Here is a 24779-nt window from a genome sequence, read left to right as displayed (position 1 = left end):
ACAGGGAACAAGTCATGTTAATATTATAGATGAAATTGTGTCTCAAGTGCCAAATTGATGTGGACTCTGTCTTTTCAGAGCTTTTCTCATATCCACAGGCTTGTTAGAGGGCAACAAAGAGCACTGCTTGTATTCGCTCCACTGCACACAGTGTCTGGGGGTTCTTTGCTACAGACACAAGCCACATGTCTGTCAGATTTTATTGTGAATGTAAATGCTAGGGTTCCATTCTCTGACCAAGGAAGCTAAAATGTGATTGATATACTTTGTTTTTGGTCAAATTTATGTGTTTTTAAGCCATGAAATAAATTGTCCTTGTGTTTGCCTTGAACGTGTGAAATTTTGCTCTCACTTCCTGTTAAAATGTAGTTTTTCCTTCCGTCTGTCGCCAAGTGCTTTCTCAAAGGGGGTCATTTGATTGTTTTCTCGGTATAATTGTTGGGTCTTTACCGTGTAATATAAAGCGCCTTGAGGCAACTATTGTGATTGATTGATTTGGCACAATATAAACAAACTTGAACGGAATTGTATTTGTATTATAGCTTTTTCAGTGTTGCTAAATGTATCTTGTAAGAGGGATTTTAGTCCCAATAATAATGATCCAGTGAAGTAAAAATGAAAAAAAAAAAATCAAAATAACAACAAATAAACAAGATATATGGATATATATCCCATGCTCATTCCAAGTGACAGGCCCATGCTTAGACTGTGGCACACAAGGGCTTCCTACCCATCTGATTTAATGAAAACAACTGAAGGCAAAATGTTTGCCCAGGGCAGTCAGACCAATCAAATACTATTGAAGAGTGAAAAGGTAGCATTTCATTTCCTTCTAGAGGTTTCTTCGAGTGTGTGGCTTTGTGTATTATTGTGCGTGTATGAGTCAAACTGTGTTTGACATACTAGGTCTGTGGGCATAGACATTCATTACATTATGATCCCCGGATGACATATAATTTTGAATTTTTTACTTGGGAAGGATTCTGGAGAGTCATCAAAACACGTGATTAAAAAAACAACAACAAAAAACCCCCAACTTTAATACTGAGGGAGGGGATAGACGTATTTTACTGATGTGACTTCACTGTGTTTTTTGGTCATTAGCAGTATCAGCTGGAATATCAGTAAGTGTTTGAGCAGACAATGTAAAATCTGGAAAACAAACCGTGAATTATGCAGTCTTTTATGTGACACATGTCGTTTGATGAACATGCTAAGATTTGTTCCAATAAAATGTATTCCTGCCGAACTACTGCATGCAGTAATTATCAAGTGTATATTGTATTACTTTTGTGCAAATATACATCCTCAGCTAGTCGCTCGCGTAGACACATGGAGCAGTAGCAACAAATCTTAATTTCAGCCTTTCTAAGACCTCTCCAAGTTGAAACCAGACTCTTTTCTTTCCTCTATGTCATTTCATTCATTTTACTGAGTGTGTTCTTGAATATAGACTACAGCTTTGGCATGGTGTCCCAGACTGTCAGATTTGGGAAAACTGATCCTGCCTCCCTGCACTGTTTAAGAACCCTGGCCTGATCAGGAAAACACCCGTGACAGTTTGGCTAGTGGCCTTGCAAAGAAGTGAAACCTATTTAAAATAGCAACATTGCAAATTAATGTTTAAAGGTTTTAACATGAGAAAAAAAACACTCTCCCAGCTTTAAGCTTCAGTTCAAACTTCATACAATCTCAGCAAGTGTGGTGTTGGGCACTGTGGAGAGGAACCAGCTGTCGAAAAAAAAAAAAACCCTGCCTTCTATCAAGAGGGCATGGTGCAGCATTTCAGCTTCCAGGAAGAAGTGGGCCTGGGATTCATGCAGACCCAGCCTAGCAGATCTATGTTTGCACACATATGCACACAAATGAGCTTGTAAGGAACTGATATATCAGTCAGCATGGTGAGGAATTAATCAAACACACCCTGTTTCCCTACCTGCAGCTGTGCCTGAACAGGAGAGACGAATAGGTCAAATCCATTCAAAAGGATAGGTGGAATGACGGGGTTGGTCTAACCTTTGACCTCACAGTTCCATGTGTGAGTTGACATTTTATATGCACTTCAGTTACTCCCAGCATGCTTCTACAAATCTCCATCACTGTATTCACAAAGTGAGGCTGAGCTTGGCTAATTGAAGGATGTGTTAAAATTAAGAGGAACAGAGAGTCAGAGGGAGACGTCTGATGGAGATTGAAAGGGGGGACTTTGCGAGTACAATATAGCCATTTCCCCCCTTTTGCCTGGGGCCCAGCGTAGATGTGGTGGACCCAGCCCCAGACGCCACTCCGTGGTTTGGCACGCTGTGCATTTCAGCCTTCTCACTGTTTCCAGCTGAACCAGCTCCCATGCAAACACATGGGCAACCGGTGGGTTTTCTTATTTAGTTGTCGGTCAAGAGTACTTAATAATATTCAAAAAGACAGTGCGACATATCATACCACGCTTGCCAAAATATGATCTGCTTTTTTTTTTCTTTTCTTTTCCCCCTCCCTCCCTTCCCAACAATTTTCCCCTCTGCAGTTTGGGAAGAGAGCACGGAGATGAAAAGGAACAGATACACAATGCTCCAATCTAGACAAAGTTTGGCTGGCACTTATTAAAGTAATAGAGCAGACTGAGAAAAATGGCAAGCACAGAGCAAAGACAGTGACTGCCTTTCAAGAGGCTGCAAATGGAAATATTTCAAATACAATGGCCCTGAAATCCAGCACAAAGCGGAGGCAGTGATGTGGCGTATGACTTACGCAGATTGATATGTCCTCGTTGACCTAAATGCTGTCATCCCTGCCTCCTCTTTTTGAAGTTAAATAAACAGTGTGTCACAAGATCTTCCACATGCCACCCAAGTGCTTCAGTGTGTGAGAGATTCTCTGTGTGTGTCCGCAGTGCTTGTGTCTAACGGTTTAATTTGTGGCTCCGTACGCAGATTTACTGCATGGACGCAGAGGGACGACGAGTGTGTGTTAGTGCGCATGGGAATGTGTTCGCCGGTTTGGATGCGTGTGACACGTCTGTGATGACAATGGCGAGTAACAAATAATGCTGACGCACACTGTCCCGGGTCTTGAGCCTTGCTTCAATAAAAAAACAAACAAAAAAAAAACAGTCCTTTGAACATTTTAATTAAACTAAACAGGACCATCTCCACCCAGGCCTATGAGTTATGTACATTTTGAAGACAAACAAGACCATCTTTTACAGGGCAGACATCAAAAACATGTCTTTTTTATGTCACCCTGGGCCTGCATGTTGACTTTCATTATTTCTAAAATCCATCTGGAATTTTGATGGGCATGTTTTGAAGGAAAAGGCCTTGAAACCACAATGCAGGGATGTCTTGAAACAAAGGTCTCTGCGGTTTTGTCTGTTTCTCGTGGCGAACAACAGCCCGACAGTCTCTGTGCTCAGATAGCTCATGTCTGTAATTTTAGTTTATGCCATCATTATTACAACACGTTAGCTATTTTTCATGTACTTTCTTTGGAAATATACTGAACTGATGGTTTATGCGTTCTTTAGAGAAACATACCAGGGACAATAAAATTTAAAGAGTAAAGAGAAAAAGGGCTCCTTGGACTGTGACTAGCTAAAGTAAGTAAGTAAATAAATCACTCTGATTAAATATGATCAGTTGTGCCTAAAAGTGAACTAAGGTAAATTCTAAGACTGGAGTGACCTCGTCAGATTATCAGTTTTATTACATTTTCTCCAGTAACCAAAAAGGAAGCAGATATGTAAAGTGATCTATCTATCTATCTATCTATCTATCTATCTATCTATCTATCTATCTATCTATCTATCTATCTATCTATCTATCTATCTATCTATCTCTCTCTGTCTCTCTGTGTGTGTGTGTCCTTTTGCCACCAGAGGGAGTCCCAAAGGATTTAACTCCATAGTCTGAATATCTGCTCAAAATTCACATCACCCTGGCTCATAGGCAAGAAATGCGAATATTGATGTATGTTTTTTTTGTTCATGCACTTCACTGTTAATCAAAATCACTGACAGAATCCTACTGAACCAGTTCATTATTATTAATTATTAGTCATGCAGTGGTATTTTTTTTCACTGAAACAGCTGGAAAGCCATTCCTCCTCTGCTTCATTTTATGGGGCTTACTGTTGTGGTGTAGCCCATCACTTGTGGGGCAATGCCTAATGTTGCAAGCGCCTAGCCGGGGCTACAGGCCTATAAAAGGCCATTTCACTTTGTTCCTTTTAGTTTTCCATACAACAACTGCACGTGTTGAGCTCAGCATTGAAGCCCGTCCCATCCTCTGCATATCCATGCTGCAGGAGGAGGAGGAGGCAAGGAGCCCTTTTGTTACCTGTATTAGACTACCTGGCGGTTGCAAGTTAGTAACGTGGTCTGTGTTTAAGATGTCTTCAAAATATAGAAGCAGCGATGTTCCAAAGCTTTAAACACCACGAAATCCGCGTTTTTTTTTCCTTTTCTTTTAGGACACTGCAGTATGCGCAACTACTCCCCCCTCCCTCGCTCTCTTTCTACCTGCAAGGCACAGCAAGTAGGAATTGTTAATTAGGTTTTACCGTCAAAGTAAGGACGAATAGGAGGCACTTCCTCCAAGAACTCATTCACCTTTCAAGTCCGAACCTCTCTCGAGTTTCATTTTGGAGTTCTTAGCCACCTTTCAGGTCGTCATCAGCATCTCACCTGTACTCGCGGACCATGGATTTCGCACGGTCGATTATTTCCAAGGAGCTTCTGCTAGATGTCGCGGGAAACAGACGGTACACGTGCATCTGGAAGGGCTAAGAAACCTGCCAATGTGAACGGAAAGCGTGGCCACTTTATGTTATAGTGCATGGCCTCCGGACAAAGTGGCAACGATCATGCACGAAACCCTCCGAAGACGGAGTCTCTACGTGTTCCTGTGTTTTGGCATCATATACCTCAGACTTGGGTGAGTTTTTTTTGTCGTTGTTACTTATCGAGACACTGTCGCCCGCGAGCCTCGGTGTGAAATTTGTTGCGACAGTCAGGCACGCTTCAGAGGGGAAAAGCATTTTAGAGGAAAGATTCGACTGCCCTCTGACCTTAGAGTGAAGCATGAGGATGAAAAACTAAAACCAGGTGTGTTTAAACATGTAAGAATCATTGCATCATCAAAGTGCACAGCTATAGCTTGGAGAGGGGTGTTATGCGTAAAAAAAATTGCAGGTCTGTTCTCGTTCCAACGGACAGTGCGATCGATCGGCGTTTACCACAGAAGCTTATTTAATTCACCTCCCGGTACTCCTGCTTTGTTGCAGAGGATCATTTGAGCCGCTGTCTCTGCCTCGGATTCAGCTCGGCCCTGCATACCTTCATTAATAGCGGCAGACTGAGTTGTAGTTCCACATTCCATTGCCCAGACGGAGTTTTTACCTGTTTTGCAATACCTCACCTTGATACATAAACACAGAAGGACGTCCATGCCTTCCTTCTCTGCTGCCTCTACCGCAGTGCCTCTCTGGCATGATCGTGTTAGGATCTCCAGGAAGATAAGCAGAAGTTCGGGGGTTTTTTTGCGCATTTTTAACATCATACTGTTAATAAAACATTAATTATTAGTGAAATGCTCAGTGAGTCGAAGAGTACATGTTCTAACCCATCTGAATCCAATACACTGAAACCAACATAAATTAGCTGCTATAGCCATAATAAGGCCCAGGGGTCCTGTGCAGCCCTGCCTACCGGGAACGTTGCGCTGCAGAGGAGACAGATCCAACCGAATCAGAGCAAAAGCAGGGCCTACGTTATAAAAAGTAGACTCTATAACAGGTTCTGTTGTTTTTAAGCCACTCTGCATTTGCTTAGTGGGTTAATTCTAGGCAATTGCCCAAGAAATAAATAAAAGTTAATAATTAAAAATGAAAGCTGGTACCAGTCACACACGACCACACCACATAATAGTATAGAACATGACTCTTTTATTCTAATAGTAAGACTTTTTATGTTTGTCATATACATCAAGTTCGGGAGTGCTTCTAACTTTGTTGTATGCTTGTGCTTAGAATGGCAGTAAAGTAGATCTGATCGTATCCTGTCTCACATTTTCAGATGTAAAATGGAACGATTGGGCCCCTGCAGCTTGACGTTAATGCTCCAACCGCGCAAATCTCGGTCGAAACGAATCAAATAGCCAGAACCTCGTGAACTGACTACAGATTTCACACGGGGTTCATATCACATGACAGTAGCTCCTTTATGGGGTCTCTTGTCTTATTGTTTACTAATCCTGAGCAGTTAGCTCATTCCTTCCATCCTTTTACTCCGGCTAAGTCTTTCATGGTACCCTCTTTGTGTACAATGACTGGAGCCTGCAGGTGTTGAGTGAAAGTCACGATGTTGAGAAGATAAAAAAGCCTCCACTCACCAAACCATGTCAGAAAAAAAAGAAAAAAAGAAAAGAAAAATTCAGTTTATGGCAATAATAGTGCAGTTTTTAAGCCTTTACTTCCACCAATCCTGCACCCTGAGCATAGAAAACCCTGCCTCAGAGCAGGGTCTCAAAATAGGATGACAGCCATCAGAGCGCAGCAGACAGGTAGGCAGAGCAGAAATATTATAGACGCCTATAGAAATGTTATAGTGTTACCGCAGGATAGAATAAGGTCACTGAACCCCTGTTTGGCTTCTGGGAATTATCCTTTATGTTTCCATGGGAATGTCACAGCAGACAAAGACATTTCTTTACAGCAGTATGGAAAAATAGCTAGAATCATATTTGCCATTCACGGATAGATAGATAGATAGATAGATAGATAGATAGATAGATAGATAGATAGATAGATAGAGTCACTTCGTTAACGTGATGCCAACTTGTTGATTCAAAATGACACATCCTGCCAAGACGTGCGCTGATTTCTTACACATGGAGCCTCGCTGATGGTGTGAGGCTGAAGCAGCCAGCCTCTGTTTGTTTATTTTTGGCTGGATGGTGGGGTTGGGGGTGGAGGTTGCGGGGGTGTGTGGCTGTGTCGGTAGGTGGGGAGGGGGTGATAATGATGAATGAAACCTTCAGCGCTGTCCAACGGGAATCAGATGAGTGTCACCCTATTGTCCCACTGTGGCAAAGTGGGCGGATAGCAGTGTCTCTCCCTGCCCAATGGCAGGCACGACTCTCATGAGAGCGGAGAGAGGCACTTTTCTGCCATGCAAAATCCCTAAAACCATCATCATTCCGGCTCGGGAACCCACAGTACTGTGTAACAGCCTCCGCTGCTGAGAGATGACAGAGCCAATCTCGGCGCACACACGGCCCTGGGAGCTTGGAGCTGCGTAGAGTCGCTGCGCAAACACAAGGCGACGCAGAGCGAGTTTTTTTTTTTTTTAATTTTTGTGCGGAAAAAGGGATTTAAAGCCGGGGATTAAAGAAGGTTTTTTTTTATCCCTCCTCCTCTCATCGTAGTCCGTCTCGTCTCACTCAAACCGAGCGTGGCCGTTTTGCTCAATGTCATCATGATCCTCTTCTCGTCGCGCAGTGTACTGCTGTCAGTCTACTACCCGCAGATTTTCCTGATCCTGACGAGTGGCAGCTACCTGTAAGTTTGAGCCAATTAACGAGTCCTTCACTCCACAGGGTGCGCGCTCTCATCCTCAGCAACACAAAGATGCACGGGTTAGGCTTTCTTCCTCTCACAACCCTCAGACTTCTCAATAGGGGATATATTTTCTTCGCCCCAATATTCAAAAGCCGATAAAAGTGGATTTTTTCGCTCATCCCTCATCCTCAGGTCCGAGTTATTTACACCGTGATACCAAACTGTATCGATCACGGACCGGGTCTAACAGAAGTGCAGCTCAGGCGGCATATTTGATTGTTCAACTTAACTAATGTTATCCAAACTCAAAAAAAAAAAGAAAAAGAAAAAAGAAAATAGATAATACTCATCAGTAGAAACACCCGGGTCCACGTGGGAAAGCAGTAATTTGGCGTAAAGCTCAACGCTCTAATGTGCCATCCCCTCAGCGAGCATGTCTGCGGAGTAGGGCTCGTTTGGGTCGGGCTGTTGGATTTAAAACATTTTACAAAATAGAGGAAAAATAATACTGTAGTAACTGCAACATTGGTCCATTTTGGCCACTGAGTGGCAGAGATGTTCAAGACAATTAGATGCGGAGATTCTGTTTTCTTCCCCCTGTGAGAAAAACTTCGCGCAACGTGGGTCATTTTTACGCATGGAAGCACCTTTAACCTGCCAGAGCGAGCGAAAGACTACCACGCATTACCTCACCTCTCCCTGATTTCAAATATTTCGATGTTACCGTTTGAGCCCACATCTTAAACTATCCTCTATGCAACACGTACGTGATTGGCACCGCAATGCGCTGAGCTCTGGATTAAAAGTATTTCGCAGAATGGCGGCTTTCTTAAAGTTTCCAAAATAATTACTGGAGCATGGTCCTTTGCTCCATCCTTTGCTGCCCGGAGACCCCAAACCTGATGCTGGAATAGATGTGTTTTTTTTCCTTTGGGGGGGGGGGGGGGGTTCAGACAAAAGTAAGCTACGCTGCTAAGTAGTAGCCTACTAGTGATGGCTTGCACATCAAAGTTACATACCATTATTTGTTTGGATTATTTAACTATGTTTTCAGCGGCGTATTAACCGCAGGATAAGCCACGTGGAGAACATTTAAACATAGGTTCAAAATAATACAATACCCCTTCATCAAAACTATACAGGAAATGTTTTGGCATGTAAAACTGTAAAAACAAGTTTTTTGTGGGCAGTAAATACACCCGGAGCCAAAGTATATATCCATATAGTCCTTTGGAGTCACTGCACACCTCGCCTGTGGAAACAGTCTGAAAACTGTGGGTGTGTAAGGGATTTTGTTTTAAGTAAAACCACTCTAAAATGCTAAAATTTATAAATGCTGCTAGATTTGCTGTTAATGTGTCTGTGTGTGTGTAGTGGGGGGAATAAGGAGAGTATTTATTCACTTGACTTGAGTAAGTTGTGCCTCAGGCATTTTTGCGAGGGCCTTCCTCTTCTAGAAAACACGCCTGGGAACGTAACAGCCTGTCAGTTAGGTTCAAAGTGTTCAATGTGATGAAGCAGGTGGCTGTAAGCAAACTGCATGCCATGACGCAGATGATAGTTCCTCTTAAGGCCACCACACTGCACTGTGATGGAATCTTTAAGCTCCTCACCACATAGTTAAGATTTAAGCTCTTCTACAGTAATGACTTCACACTGACCTAAAGTAGTGTTTCGTTTACATTTCCTCGTGACTGTTTTAGTCTTCAAGTTTTTGGGATCAATGTAACACGGAAATGATCATGTTTTATCAGCACTAAGGTTAAATTATTAATGAAAAATCAGCTTTACCAGCTTAAAAATCAGAATAGAAAGAGCAATTAACGGTGGACTCTAAATGTTTTAGGTTTATGTATGGTTTGTGGTAACATCATCAGACTTTCCACCTGCTGCTTTAAAATTAAAACCCACCTTTCCTCTCATCTCTCTGCAGCATCACTGCTAAACCACAATCCAGTGACACTGCCATTAGTCAATTAAACAGCACACAGTTTGCATGAAAAGACACAACTTTTGCATCAACTCTCATCCTGTAAACCTGAGGAAGCTATACAGGCCGGGGCTTTGAAATTCATCAGCTTACTTTTAAGTTCATGTTGACAGTCTATCTTATGGGAGATCTGTGTGGCTGTGGGTGAGCTGTCCCCCAAGCTGCTGGCACACACAGAGCATACACTAAGCAAACAGATTCGCATTTGTGCACTTTGATGATGCGGGGATTTAAAAGCTTAGCCCTGGAATTCTCTGTTTGGTGTTGTCTGTTGGTCGGGTTTGCCCATGGTAGACTGTGATTGTGCAAATTAGCATGTGAAGGACATGAGAAAGAGCTAACAAAGGAGGCTGAAAAGAGGTTTCTTTGACAGAGCTAAAAATATCACCTTGACGCTTGTGTTGGATTTTTATCGCAAACCGACCTTATTCATTTCTAATGTTCATTATGGAAGGAAGCAAATTTCTGTAGTTGCACATTAAACTTGGTTTAATGAGCCCACCCTTTCACTTTTGGACAAACTGGATGTCGTTGTTGCCATGAACTACCATGTATGCAGCGGAGGGTCAAAGAGGGTCAGAGAAGTTCGAGCTACTTTACAGCTGAGAAAGCAAAGCAGGATTGAAAGAAGCAGCAGGCTGTAGTGTTCGCTGCGAATGCAGAAGGCAACTGATGAATGTCCTCTTTTCTTTCTAACAGGGGATTTTTAAAAAATTAATATGATTATTTTTTAGAAGTTAAATCCCTGTTAGATAAGTTTGCATCTAGTGTAGTGATGCACACGTTTCGCAGACCAAATTTAATTCTTCTTCTTTTTCCTTCTGTCTAATAAACGTCAGGCTCATAGTTTTCGATTCTATTCTATATGAAAATGTGTATCCCAACATGTTGACATTTATTGATTTATGGCAAGTTAGAGTGTAGCGTTTGTAAAATCAACAAGCATACCCATTTTGCGTGTCCCTTTTCAATGTTGTAGTCCACCAAGAGAATGTGTGTAGCCCTGTGTTTGGTAACAGATACTCGCCCCACTGCAGTTAGGATTTATTCTAAAGTTTGTCTTTGAAATTGAGATTTATGTTGTTCTTCCATTGCGTAGGAACTTAAACAACAATCAGAAAAGAGAACACGGTCGTGCGAGAGGTTTTTAGCTATCCCGACTCAAATCCACGCTCTAAGTCAGGGCTTCTCAGAACGAGAGTGTGCTCCGAGCTCTAAAATCGACATCTCCTAGAGCTCTGTTTCTGCAGTCTCTCCCTCTCTCTTCGTCTCCTTCATCCATTCTTCCATTTCACCCCTTATATATGTTGCCATTTCTTTTCGCTGACACACAGCTCGCCTGTGTTAGTTTGCCCCGTTTGTGGTCAATACTTCGGAGGTCGACGTCATACTTCAAAGGTGGTGTTTGCCTCCGCGCTCATTTATGGCTCCCTGTCCCTGACATGTTTGAAAAGTATGTATCTACATGGTTTCAAGGGCTATAAACAGAATCTTGGAGAAAGTCTGTGTTTTTCTTTTTCTTCTTCTTCTTCTTCTTTTTTGTAATCTGTTTTGGTGTTCCCAGTGGCCATAAAGCCATCTCGAAAATATGCTGTTGTACCTATCAGATATGTTGTTGTATGTTTGAGGTGAACCAATAAGGACATGTCCTGGGTCATACGAGACCGACCACTTTAGGATTGGAGAAAACCAGTGCTGAAAACCTTACATGTGTTCAATGCAAAACCTCTCATGAAATTTATGGGCATTTTACACCCCAAGTATTCTTCAAACGCATACTGTAATTACACAAATCATACAAATCGTACTTTATATGAGATTTGGTTAAAAAAGCGATTTCTGCAACTGTGCCATCAGGCACCGAGGAGGTCTGTACAGTGGGTATACAAGTCTGGAAGCCATTCACACCAGTATGTTACCTAACAATTGACACAAAAACCCAAACAAATTACTTAAACTCACGTCTTCCAAACCACTGGGGAATGCTGTTGTGAGCAGCCAAATAAGCATCTTCTTGTCTCTCTCTGGGCTGTTTTTAACATTTTTTATTTAGATTTTTTATATTTCTTATGTTGGATTAAGCTCTCAGGTTTTTCATTTACCTCTAATCCATTAAATAGTAATACTCTCGTGCAGTACAGCTTTCACTTTACTATGGAATGTGCATCAATCACGGGCTGAATTGAATCCTGTTCTGGAGAGTCTTGTGAAAGTGAGTAAATCTCACCGTCCTCTGGAGGCTCTAACTGAGTTTGTGTGTGTGTGTGTGTGTGTGTGTGCGACAACGCATGCATGCATCCGTGCCTCTGCGTATGAATGCATGTCTGCGTGTGTGGTGGTGTGTTTTTCTTACTTTGGCAGGGCCCTGTCCTCAGTGGTGGCTCTGGGTGCCAACATCATCTGCAACAAGATCCCAGGGCTGGCACCTCGCCAGCGGGCCATCTGCCAGAGCCGCCCGGACGCCATAATTGTTGTGGGCGAAGGGGCCCAGATGGGCATCAATGAGTGTCAATACCAGTTCCGATATGGACGCTGGAACTGTTCGGCGCTGGGAGAAAGAACAGTCTTCGGTCAGGAGCTGCGAGTAGGTTAGTCTGCGTTCTTTCACAAATTGAAGCGGGATAGTGTGTCCCTGTATCCATATCTGTGTGCTCTGTATGGCTGTGCATGCGATAAACTTACACAGGCTTTGCTTATGGCGCTGCAATGAACTTTTGCCACTGATCACGTCTTTAATGAGCAAATTGAATCAGTATAAGACCTTTGGATTGGGGTTAGGTTTTTGTTTGCTAAAGTTAGGTTCAGTGTTACGGTCTGCTACCCTACAGGACTCTGGTGGAAAAAATCATAATAACCGTATTCTATGCAGAAGAGATTAAATAAAACTCTTAGACATCCCACTAATGTACACCAGTTAGAAAAAAAGCTAAAACAGCCAAAATCTTATAATCGGATTTTGATACAGAAAGAGGCCACAAAGATACTTAACAATACAGCTTAAATGATATTTTACATTAGTGGCACACTTTCCCAAATAACTTTATAGACATAGTACTTCACTACAAAAATGCACTCACTCATAATAACTATGGATTTGGTATCACGTTGGTTTGAATATAACTTAAAGGTGAGCGATACACCGTCTTAATAAGACAGAGGAACAAACCATTTGAGGCGCTGTTGTACAGTACTATGGATTTGTGACTTTCCAGTCAACTTAACAATGAAAGTATGATACAAAACGGGAACTACAGCTTTGAGGCTTTGTGTAGCCTCAAAGTTGTGCGATGCTGAGCAGATGGTGGTAAATTTCTTTCTCTGCCTGCAATCGCAACTATTAATTTGGTAATGGCAACGTAGCTGACAACAATAATACCAGTAATTTTCTTATTAAACAAGAAGTTACATAATGCATGGTTTGAGCCATCTTTATTGTCCCAGTTTTATGAAACAGCACCACGAGAGCATCAAAAATGTGGTACCAGGCCCTGACCCTCTGAACCCCATGAAATATGGCTCGTAACAAGCCAAACCCAAGCTGCACACATCACACAGTCAGTTCAAACTCAAACCAGTAATGCGCAGTCTCTTTTGATTTTCTATTGTATAACCATTCATGTTGCTCAAGAGGATCTCACATACCGCTGATTCCATCCCATCTTTTGCTGTTCCTCATTCTCAGCTGAAAAAATGCTGTTTCTCTAGTGTTCCCTGCAGCTGATTCGCTGATGTAGTTTGTGCAGTGTGGGGTGTTGGTTAGCAGCATGCCTGCCATAGCTGGCTGTGTCCAAAATTGTGGAAAAGCTACCGAAAAGAAGTGCGGCTCTGATGGGGAAAGCGTATGGATGGAAAACGAGATGGCGAATGAAGAGACAGCTAATTGTGTTATTGCAGAGAACTCATGTCAAACCGAAATAGATGGACACATCTGTTGTTAATTGGGCTAAATTGGTTGTGTCCATGCCTGGCTGGTTCACTTGAGTGTTCTCATATAGGCAGAAAAAGCCCCAAAACAGGGCAAACGTTTACATTTTAAAATGCTTTTGCTTGAGGGACTTCTCAAACTTCTGCAAATCTCTTTTGCGCTGCTTTTGTTTTACAGGGACTTTTATATATTTCCTTTCATTTAGATGCTTTGTTGCCATTACGTTGCGGTTGGGCTGCACATTTAATCCAGTGGCTCTGTTCACAATCCCTCCTCTTAAGCAGCAGCTGAATTAGCTCCAGCTCCTTTTAGCAAAAGCATTTTTTTTCTTTGTTGTGAATGTGGCGCTTTCTTTGGTAATGAAGCTCATGTTGTTTTCCTCAACAACATCCCCTTTTCGCTTTCTTTTGTTCTTGTCTTTTATGGCCTTTTGAAGCACTCGGAGATTTTAAATGGCATTCGGCAGTGGTTCTTTGGACGCATCTCATGTGCATTTCTGTGTGACGGCTATTAATGTTTTCATGCATTATGCTGCTCACCCAAAGTAAATTTTACTATTAAAACATATATTCAACCCTACAGGGGGTCTTCTCTGGTTTATTATATGTTATATTATATATTTAGCAATGGCGCCATTTGAATTTGGTGCTAACTTGTTTGGTTTCCATAGTAGATCTGCACAAATAAATGCTCCGTGCACCCGCACTGAGCACATCACTGTTGGTCGTCCAGTTATAGTCAGAGACCGATGACTGCTGGGCCTGTCATGATTGTTCTATAATGATGGGACTTGGTGGCCTTCTCAATAAAGTATCCCTACAATGACGTCTTCCTCTAGACCAACATGGAACTTGATTTAAGTTAGGGTTCCCAAGGCAGATTTGGGGTTTTTCAATGAATAAATAAAATAACCAGCCAACAGGGGCTTATTTTTCAACTTATTTTCCCTCATTTATGTTAGAAAATAATCCGCATAAAAATCCCCCACCTACCCACCCCATCTTCTATTGTCATATTTGAACCACACACAAAGTTAATGAGCAGTAAAACAGGCCGAACTGTGCAGATTTATGCGAACAGAGTGGCGCATCAAAAGAACACATGACAGTAGAGCTTCAGATTGCTCGAATGCGTCACATTTGTAAACTGCAAGAGGACATATTATAAGGCACCCTGCGTGTCAGTACAGTGACACCAAATCCTCTCAGTCTGCATCTCTGCAAATGATGCAATGTCATGGTTTGTCTGGCTGGGCTCAAACGCAGGACTCAGGAATGAAAGTTCAGTGAGTATATTTACAGTGTTGGTGATAGTGCTATATACAAAGTCTTTGAAGTGCTTAGTTCAAAAGTCCAATATGTACAAAATCCAATGGATGGAAGGTTGCATGAATCCAAGTCCCCAATCTCCTCACTCTGCCAAGTAACAAACGTGCTTTTGGAACTCCGCTGGGCCGTCCTAGGCACAGGAAAAGACGCATTAGAAAGCTTCAGCAAATAAACTGAAACAGAGAGGCAACATCAACACTACTGCAGTTAGAGAACACCAAGGCGAAGATTGAAGGTCAGGTCCCAGCTTAAATAGCAAACAGCTGATTGCCAGATGATCCACAGGTGCTGATCCCAGGAGGATCACGCCCCTGTAAGGCAAGTAAACACACAGAGCAGCAAGGACACAACAGAGAGAGAGAGAGAGAGAGAAAGAAGAAAGGGGAGAGACGGTGGAGGCTCACAGGAGGACTGGAGGACCATGACATGCGAACCCGATTAGTAATCGTTCCAAATCGATTCCTGTTCAGAGAAAACGCTGCACATTTCGAGGAGCTGATGGCTCAAAGAAAAGTCTGTGCAGGCTGCTAGTTTATCCCTTTGAAACTTTAGAAGGCGCAACGAGCTCACAAGACTTAATGAGAAATTGTTTAACAGTTATTTCTTACTATCATTGATCCAAGTGTGAAAAAAAGAGTAAGTATATTCCATTGAATTGAACATTTCACATTGTACCTCCACTAAAAAAAAAAAAAACATGGAAAATTTAGATGTAATCAGATTACTTAAAGTCAGCATTTGGACTGGGAAATGGTTGCAATCTGCGTGGGAAACATCTGGTCATCTCCCCATTGTAGCATCTAAACCACAACTTGTTGCTGCAAACTTATTGGCCAGTAGTTAGTCATGCGATGCTGACTGACCGCAATTGTGTAGCTTGAAGTCTGGCAATATGGTGTTTTTACTTCTGATCATGACCTTGTGAATCACCCAAATCTCTCCCTCCGGGTCTGTGTTTGCACCATAAAAGGTAGCATATGTTGCACCTTCATTCATAGAAACATGCTGGCTATGTGAGGTGAGCCTATAACCCGCGTGCCAAACATTATCACAATAGTACTTAGAGTCATACACAAAGAGCTTGAGAATTTGAATGGTGTTGTACATTAATGTTTGTGTGTCAGTGTTGAGTGGTAATGTATTTTAACCCCAGTTCGGTATCCCTGTCAGTAAACCTCTAATGAATTTCTTGCTGTGTGTACATAAGGAGTAGGATAGCTCCTCTTTATTCATAGGTTTAACTCTCTGGACTGATTTAAGATGGTCTAGCAGGGAGATACAGCCTCGCTGAGTCTCCATTTCAAGTTGTGTTAAAAGTGCAGACTTCATACTATAACCTATTTGATGTTTAATGCATAGAAGTCCTGCACCACAAAAACAGAACCCAACAAAATAACCATGCTTTTTGTTTTCTATGTTGTGGACACAGCTAACATAGAAGCTTTTTAGATACTTAAAGATGTGACGATGATACTGAGTAAGCTGTGAATCACATTTAGTGTTATATGTAAGATCATTTCAGTAGATATTTGGGATTCGTGTATTTGCATTAGTTTGATATTGCATAGCACCGTTTGCTAGCAATGGTTGGCACTGCTCTTCCAAAGCGCGGGTTAGGGTATATGATGACCTCAGAGTGTTAATATAATAATATTTATGTTTTTAAACCTAAATCTAGCGACTGCTGGACAGAGGTGTGTGATTATTACGTCTTGAATAAATGAGATCAAGCACACTGCTGGATTCGATCTAAGTGCTCTGTTTTAGTTTAGTAGCGTCCCACTAGGTCATCGTAAGAAACCACCAACACCGCAGCTACTCTCCTGTCTCTCTCACACACACGCATACACACACAGGGGAGAAGCGGGTGACTGTATTTTGTCTCAACACCTGAATTTCAAGCTGCCAGCAGCCTGCATGCAACCTTCGCGATTGTGATCTTTTCCAGTGACTATTGCCCTTGATTGAAGATGTAACCATGTTTTCTAACCGCGTCCGTATGTATTATGGAATTCTTTAGCATGGCATATGAAATCATGGAATACACCCCTCGGAGAAAATGTTCCGATCCCTGCTTCAAATCTGCAAATTCCAACATCATCATAATCAAATGTAGAGGGAAAAGCTGTTCGCGTTCTGCTCCTATTTAGGTTCCTTGTTCAAATCCCCCCAAATTATGAACGCCAAACCTCCCACCCACCCCCATGCTCAGTGATGCAGTCTTAGTTCTGGACTGAAGGGAGGAGATGTCGGCAGTTTTTCAAGAAGTAAAGATCAACCGACCGCAAGTCTTATGTATTCTCTCTCTGTACTGCCTTCTCTTGGAGGCAGTCTTTCTCTTCTGGAGCTGGTCCAAGATATTACATTCGCTTTCCAAGGGAGCACACATTAATAACTGGGCTATTGTGTATTTTTAGGACTTGAGATATCGTCATTTAGCAGAGATGGTTCAAAAAGGGTCTATTTGATATTTACTTCACTTTTATTTCAAGTTTTCAAAGTTGGCTTCTGCCGGCATCTCTTTTGTTGCTGACACGAGACTCTAAAGTAGATGCACTGAAACAAAAAAACAAAAAAATGAACCCACATATCTCCTGCAGCTCTGCCGCTCAGCATTTCCACTGTTTTGCAAAGAGTGTGAGCTTGCTTATTACGCACCAACTGACAAATTGGAGTACAACGCCGTAAACTCAGCGCAGAGATTTGAAACCAGCAATTTGAGTGTGTCTCTGTTTCCTCTGCAAAAGCAGATTTAGCATTCTTCCCCGTGCCCCGCTAACAGCGTTGGCATGAGCCAGTGCCATCAGCCCTCAGAAATGTGGAATGAATTATCCCGTGCTAACAGAAATGGGTGTTATTGAGTGACTTGTTGCAGTCTATTAAGAACCAATAATAAAATTAGAAACACATCCATCAGCAGCTTAGGAGGAAAAAGAGGGGGTTTCAGGATAAGAATGGCAAATGTGGTCTGCCCTCCGCTCCGATCTGGCCCGCTTTCTGAATGAATCATTATATTTTAAACACTCCTGTCAAGACTCGATCCCGTAGCCGTGATTTGTTGATTTCAATTTACTGTGCATAATTAAGTGCCGTGCTACAGATTTCACATAAAAGTTAAATCTCGTTGTTCTGTGCCACATAAATCAGCCTTAGCATGCATATTCTGCGTGAACTGGCTTTATTTTTCTATTGCATTTATGCTGCTCATCAGCCGTGGTCAGTGCAGCTTTTGGTTATCGATCTCCCTATCAAAGCATATTTGAACTTCTCCCCTTGTTTTTAATGACATGTTTTGACTTGGTAAAGCCTCATCCTGTGTGTGATCAGACATTCCTTTGGCTAACTACCTGTAATAGAGATGCCCTTCACTTAAACAAAAAAAGAAATGCCTATGAATACCTTACAGCTCTGTTCAAATTGCAATGCACTTGAAGTCAGTGATTAGAGCCTGAAAATGGACACCTTTCAACAGCTACACTCAGCATCAAAGGCCAACACTGGCCCCCTTGTCATAAAATGGCCTGCTCTGGTTACTCTTTGTTTGACTTTCCAACCAGTTTGTCACCATCCTGATCCACGCTTTTTCACATGAAAGAGGTTTCTTGTATTGTGCTGCTAGTGAATTATTGCAAAAGTTCAATCATTCTGCTTTTGGCTCATTGCACAAGAATGGATGGAGCACTTGAGCAGGTGAGCTGAGGAAACACGACAGTTTTTTATCGTTACGACAATTTAAATTTAAGCATAAATAGGTATAACTGTGCACAACTGCTACAGTCTTTTTCTTTCATGACACCCCCCCCCCCCACCCCCGTTTTGCTTTTTCACTGTGCTCCTTTTATTATTATTTTTTCCCATTTTGTCTCCCTGTCTCTCTCTATTTTTTTTTTATTGTTGTCAGGTGCAGAGAAGTTGCCCCGAGCTGTGGGTTACAGGGAAAACAAAACAGAGAGCAAGAGAAAACAAGAAATGGGAGTAGTGTAGAGGTGTCAGGGAATTAAAGGTGTGTTCATGCCATCCTCCTTTTTTCTCTTTCACCCATTTCCTCTCACAGGATCAACATTGTGGTGAAGGTAGTGGTCAGTCCACCTGCTAGAACCTACAGGGCTGCAGGGACCAAACTAGCATCCAGTCACTAGAAAGGATGCTTAAGTCAGCACGTTTATTGAAAACCATTTGTGTGAAAAGAACTCCCCGGACAGGCACATACTTGATCGGGAGCTGGAGATGGCAGGGCTATCTCTCGGAGGAGGGGAAAGGTCACTGCAGACACCAAGAACCAGACATAACTGAGGGAGGCTGTTTTTTTAATCCACAGTGGAGTTGGATAAGTAAGTGCAAAGAGGATGTGGTTGACAAAAGTTTGGGAATTTTGGCTTAGTGTTATATACACCATTCCCGTTTTTATAGAAAACCTGAATTCACAGAGAATGGAGTGTTCCAGAAACAACAGATGAACCATTTTTGGTGTCTTTTCCCACTCCGAATACAATAATCAGAGAAAAACAAACTGCGTGGGACCATCTTTTCCACATTGTTGCTCATATATATATAGATCTTAAAAATGACTTTGGTGTGATTTGAGAATCCCTGTGGTGTCCTTAAATTTCCTGAACACTCATAATTAATAATTATTATGCCAACATTTTATTTGCTGTTGTCAAGACTTGAAGTAGCCATTAATTTGCTTTCCCCCCACACGTCTACAATTCATCCGACGCACCGCACTACAAGCTCCTGGGCCGAGGACAACAGAATACTTGCAGATTATAAATTCTTTGGTGGAGCTCCTTCCCTTTCTCGGAATCAGCTGATGGTCGTTTTGTGGTGAAATCATATCTCCGCAGAATGGAGGCACAGCATCAGTCTAACCTAAGGGTAATAATGAACGGACGAAAAAATCTGTTTAAAATGACCACGCGGTTTGGTTATTGCTTTGTTTTGCTCATTCTGACAAAGCGAGAGCTAATACAAGCTGAAATATTCACTCTGGCCAGATGAAGATTTCCAGAAAAGTCCCCTTTAAATCACATGGCAATTGTGTCTCGAGAGCAGACATTCAAGGACAGTATAAACAAAGCAAGGCAAAGGGAATCAGTCAGCATTGTAATTTCAGCCATCCACACTGTCAACCCCACAATTATTCAAAATTCAAAGAAGAAATAACATGGCATAACTGTGTAAACTTACATCTCATGTTTTCAAGGCTGTGATTGGCTGGGAGTGAAGCTTGGCAGAAAAAAAACACACAAGCTTACTCAGCTGGCAAGAAGGTGTCATGCCCAGGACTAGCTTAACAAAGGCAGTCAAAAAAGCCATTCTTCAAACTGTTTTTTCCTTCTTCTTTTTTTTTAATTATCAAGAGCCACAAGTGGATACTTTGACACTGGTGAACTCTCCCGAAATGCCATCAATCATCTCACTGCCACTGAGGATTTTCCCCTTTGTGGGGATTACTTCTTGTTGGTTCTACGCCCTTCAGGCATACTGCAACTCAACTACTTAATCATTCACCCAAATCTCGCTATCCCACAGAGATAAAGAAAAATAAATATTGTTATCATTAAAGGACGGAATATTGAAGCTGATAAAAGATCTGATGCATCACCAGTCCTGATCTGCCAGCAAAATAGCAGATCCACTCCCAGGCAGCCAAGCAGTTGGCACCGAGCGGATAACAGCGTGGAAATGACGCGTGCATTGTGTTATGGTGGAACGGTGGTGGATAAAAGGCCTATTTTTCAGCCCATCATCATGTGGGTTGCGCTAATCCTCTCTGCCTTCCTCCATGTGAGCCCAGAGAAGCTGGAGCGGTCGGACGTGCGCGCGTGCGCATCCCGCGCATCCCGCGCATCCCGCGCGTAGGATCTTTCACTAACTTTATCAGATAGCAGGAGAGTCCGTTGCTTTGTTGTTCTGCAGTGTGTGGGCTGTGGTCATCATCGGCAGTAAAAGGTCATGTCTTACGCTTTTTCTTCCCAGCGTCTTGCCTCACATCCTCTGCCCACAGCATGTGTCTGTATCTAGGGTGTGGCTTGTCGTCCTACGCAACCAAACAGCACTATCATTGCCGGGTCCGCTTTTCTGCTTGTTCATTCATCAGCTCTGTCTCTGTCTCAGAGTGTGTGGGTGTGTCCGTTTGCTGGGGTCCCTCACCTTTTCCTCACCCCATTTCTAGTTCTCTCTCCCCCGCCCACCCACAGTCTGTCTGAGCTGTTCAGAGACCCGACCCTTGTGGCCCCCTGCACACGGGGCTCCCCGTAGCCTTGCGTTATCGGTGGGATCTGCGTCTGTCTGTGTCTGCCAGTGCAGCTAGACGCAGGAGGAAGCAGGATGCAAGAGGATCAACTGTAATCTCACTCTGTGCTTTGTTCCACACAATCCCAGGCCCATCACTGTATTCTCTACTTGCTGGCCCACCACTGGACATTTACATGTGCCAACAATCACATCGCTACTGGCCCACTTAGGTGAGAGTTCAGAGAGAGAGAAACAGTGAGAGGGAGAGAGTCTTAGTGGGTTTTTAAGGCAGAGACACCGGTTTGGAGGGAGAAGATGCTAAGAGACGTGGGGCTTTATTTTGACTGTGTGATGATGAGTATCACCAAATATGAAAATGTCAAGTCTGGAGGTTTCTTTTGTAATGAGAAGGAGAAACATGTCATCAGTGGCATATTTGACTCGTTGATTATAGTGGTGAGGATAATGATATCTTCGTTGATGCGCTGTGGGATCCGCACACATCTCGGTAAATATGTTTCCGCTGAAGATGAAACAAATTCAAGTAAAGATTGAAATTGAGGAAAATCCTCAACATTGTCCTCGCGTGAACTTGATGAATGCTTCGTAGAGCGCGCAGCGGCCTACGTTTGTAGATGTGTGCAGGTGAGGTCCTGATTTGGGCTCATTATTAGGATGAAAGGGTGGGAAGAAGGATTTGTGCTTGTTTTAGCAAGCCTCAGCATTCAGTCAAAAAGCTTTATCTTCACCTCAGGCAGATCAGAGGAGAGAAAGGATGCTTTTGAAATGGTTTTGTGCCAGCACAATTTTCTGTGCCTGGGAGGCAGCTTACCTAAATTCTCAGAATTTAATAGTGCACCAGCAAAGTTAAACACCCTCATAATTGTTTTTAGCTTTTCTTCTCAAAGCCCTCCTCATTATATGAATCAAACTGGAGGACCTACAGTGAGCGGCCGTGCCAAAGCGTGTCACTTCCTCGGCTCTGTGATGTGAGTTCTCTGAGAATGTGGAGCCTAGTTCTGGTAAAACAATATTATTTTATTGTACAGGAACACGGCTGTGCTAATTCCTCAAGCTGCAAACCTCACGGACCACAACTTTGTCTATAATTTGCTGGGAGCATATGTTCATAGCAACGGTACATAAAGCGGAACGGAAAACAGTAGTAGAGAGCGCAGTAGTCAGTTCAGCGAGTGGTACACAAAGCGAGGGGTTTTCCTCCAACTTTCTTCCCCTTCCATGGGGCCCTGGAGACAGGATTCCAGCACCAGTATGGCTTTGGTTAGAGCTTATTCTCAGTATTTTTTGGTGTCATAACTTTATTATATGTGCACAGTGACGTAAAATAACTTTGTTATGTAGTATCCATGAACTTGCATGTGCTCACAATGTTTTAAAAGCGGTATTATGTTTCCATTTGATTCACCGGAGCTGCAGAGTTTGTTTCATGTTCTGATTTTAATGCACGCTGCTTTGTTTTTGCTTTTGAAAATGATGACCTGGAGCTTTTATTTATGGGTTTTAGTGTTTTGATTCAATTTCTATAGTTTTGCTGCAAGACGGGGGAAAAGTAAGAGAAAAAAAACATGATGTACATGTTACTTGAGAAACAGCACTCTGCAACTTCCATATTTGCTTTAAAAAAGGTTTGGCATCGTGTTTTTTATCATTACTATTATCATTATTGTTATTATTATTTTGTATCTTGTGAAAATCCCACCATATGTGTAAAGACTCTTGGCCACCAGCAGGTGACACTTTTCCCTTTGTTCACTGTGGGCCATTTGTCTGTGACAAGATGTTCTTACAGGTAATGTGTGAATGTGATGTGAAACTTGAACTTCGAGTGTGTCGCTGTGTTGTGGAGATTTTATTTCTTATGCAATCTACTCTCCACCCCCAATCCCACCCCATCCCTTGTGTCCCCTGTGGGAGTGAGTGCATGTCTGGGATGAGGGGTCTTTAAAAGGCTTTCCCCTTCACTGCTCTAGCAACAGCAGGCTTGGCCTGTGTGGAGAGGCAATTCAGCCACCCTGCTGGAAACCTGCCGGTTTCTGTGTGTACTTCTGTGTATGTATGTGTGTGTTTTGCTGTTGTTTGGCACCCCCTCCCCACCCCTTCCCTACCAGGAATCCAGCCTAAACTACTTCTCTCCAGTCCTTTTAGTCTACTGCATGTCTTTACCCATCCTCTGGCTCACCTCACCTTTACCGTAACCGAATCATACCTTTGCTGTGATGTTCTGTAAAGCTTGATGTCTGCATGTTTCGCTACATCTTTCTTAGGCTGTACACCTTCCGTATGTATCACATTGTGCAATCGGAATTCTCAGAATCCCAGACATGTTTTATGTGGAAGCGTGCTGACGAGGACAGAAGGAATTTGTTTCTGGCTGGCAGGATTAGTAAAGGAAATTAGCTCAGCATCTCCACTAGCTGCTTTGTAAAACATCAGGTCAGTCATAATAGTAACAGATGAATGCGATAACCTTTAGGAAATCTAGGTTGTCAGGCAATTTCTGCCCTCGCTTGACCTTTTTTTTTGTATATTTTAACCATTTGTCCTATGATGGGGCAGACACACAACATGACTGACCTTGGCCTGGTTTTTGGAGCGAAAAGGGCGCTCTACAGCCAATTCTGTATCCAAGTCCCTTCAGTATATCTTTTCCCTTTCCTCTCCTGTCATCAACATATCTTTACTATGGCCTGTGAACAGAGAAGAAAGCAAGGCCCGTTGAGGTCAGCGGCAATGTTACTACATCAGCTTGTCTATAGTACACAAGTGCTGCCTGTATAGTATCCCCGGTTGTAAATCTTCTATGCTGTGTCATGTGAATTCTGGCTAGCGGTGTGCCTGCCTCCGTCTCTAAACACAGATTGCAGTTTTAGCGGCAAACCACTACATCCAGAGACTTCTTTTTATGTCCTAGTTTCGGCAGATGGTCAAAAGACACGGCGGGCCATCGCAGCGGGAGCCGCTGTCCAAAGTGGTGTGGTCAGGTAATGTGAAGGCCAAAGCATACTGCGTCAGTATTTCTGGTTTTAGCCCCCAACGCAGGGCTGTAACAAAAGATTTTATGTCTGCATATGAGCTCCCTTACCTGTTCTCAGTGAAACAAGCCTGATCTTCTTGCCTGCTTTCTTGGCTGCTACAGCAGACACTTGCCACTAAACTCCATTAGACATCTGGTTTAATATTCCCCCATTCTTCTCTCCTGGATGTTTCCAAGTTCATTGAGGTTTTTCTGGTCACTCCAATTTTCCACTGGCAGCTAGCAAGGCTATCCCAGGGTGGTTCCTCCTGGAGTGCTGTCAGGACTCTGGGGCCAGCCTCTTTTGGGGCTTTTTGCTGCTGTTATGGGTGCATTTTCTCCTTCAAAATTTCATCAGATGCACATCTGTTCGGGGGCCTCTTTCTTTCTCCAGAACACAGGCGTTTAAAAAAAAAAGATGTTGCACACGCAGGATGCACATGCTACACCTTTGCATTGCTATATTAATGTAACTGAGCCAGGCAGTTCAACAGCAGAATATAATCTTTGGTGTCTAGACTCTGACTCATCGCTCACTCTAAATATGATACAGAAATTGGGAGTGATGAGTAAACATCCACACAGAGCCTACAGGTTGGGTTGGTGAAGGGGGTTGACATATTAGGGTAGTGCACTGACATGTCGGAGGGAGAGATGGGAAATTCTGCAAGTAGACCACCAAACTGAGAGGAGGGGTGTTTGGGATTTGAC

The 24779-nt window shown here is 42.8% G+C and overlaps 1 protein-coding gene across 2 annotated transcripts in view; it reads left to right on the top strand.

Annotated features, from left to right (window-relative positions):
- The first annotated feature begins 4119 nt into the window (after positions 1 to 4119).
- The window catches only part of wnt7bb (wingless-type MMTV integration site family, member 7Bb), a 37895-nt gene continuing 17235 nt past the window's right edge, over positions 4120 to 24779 (top strand). The window contains exons 1-2 of one of the 2 annotated variants that reach the window (XM_085164485.1): positions 4120 to 4928; positions 11903 to 12129. In XM_085164485.1, the coding sequence (XP_085020611.1) occupies positions 4858 to 4928; positions 11903 to 12129 (298 nt within the window). In that variant the 5' untranslated portion in view covers positions 4120 to 4857. Of the gene's footprint in view, positions 4929 to 6942; positions 7552 to 11902; positions 12130 to 24779 lie in introns of those variants that run through there. The other variant, XM_085164486.1, reaches the window with a different exon arrangement.

The sequence above is a fragment of the Neolamprologus multifasciatus genome, chromosome 7 (assembly GCF_963576455.1).
Source record: "Neolamprologus multifasciatus chromosome 7, fNeoMul1.2, whole genome shotgun sequence".
NCBI classification, from domain to species: Eukaryota; Metazoa; Chordata; class Actinopteri; order Cichliformes; family Cichlidae; genus Neolamprologus; species Neolamprologus multifasciatus.
The sequence above is the reverse complement of the archived record's forward strand: the minus strand, read 5'-3'. Positions and strand labels throughout refer to the sequence as shown.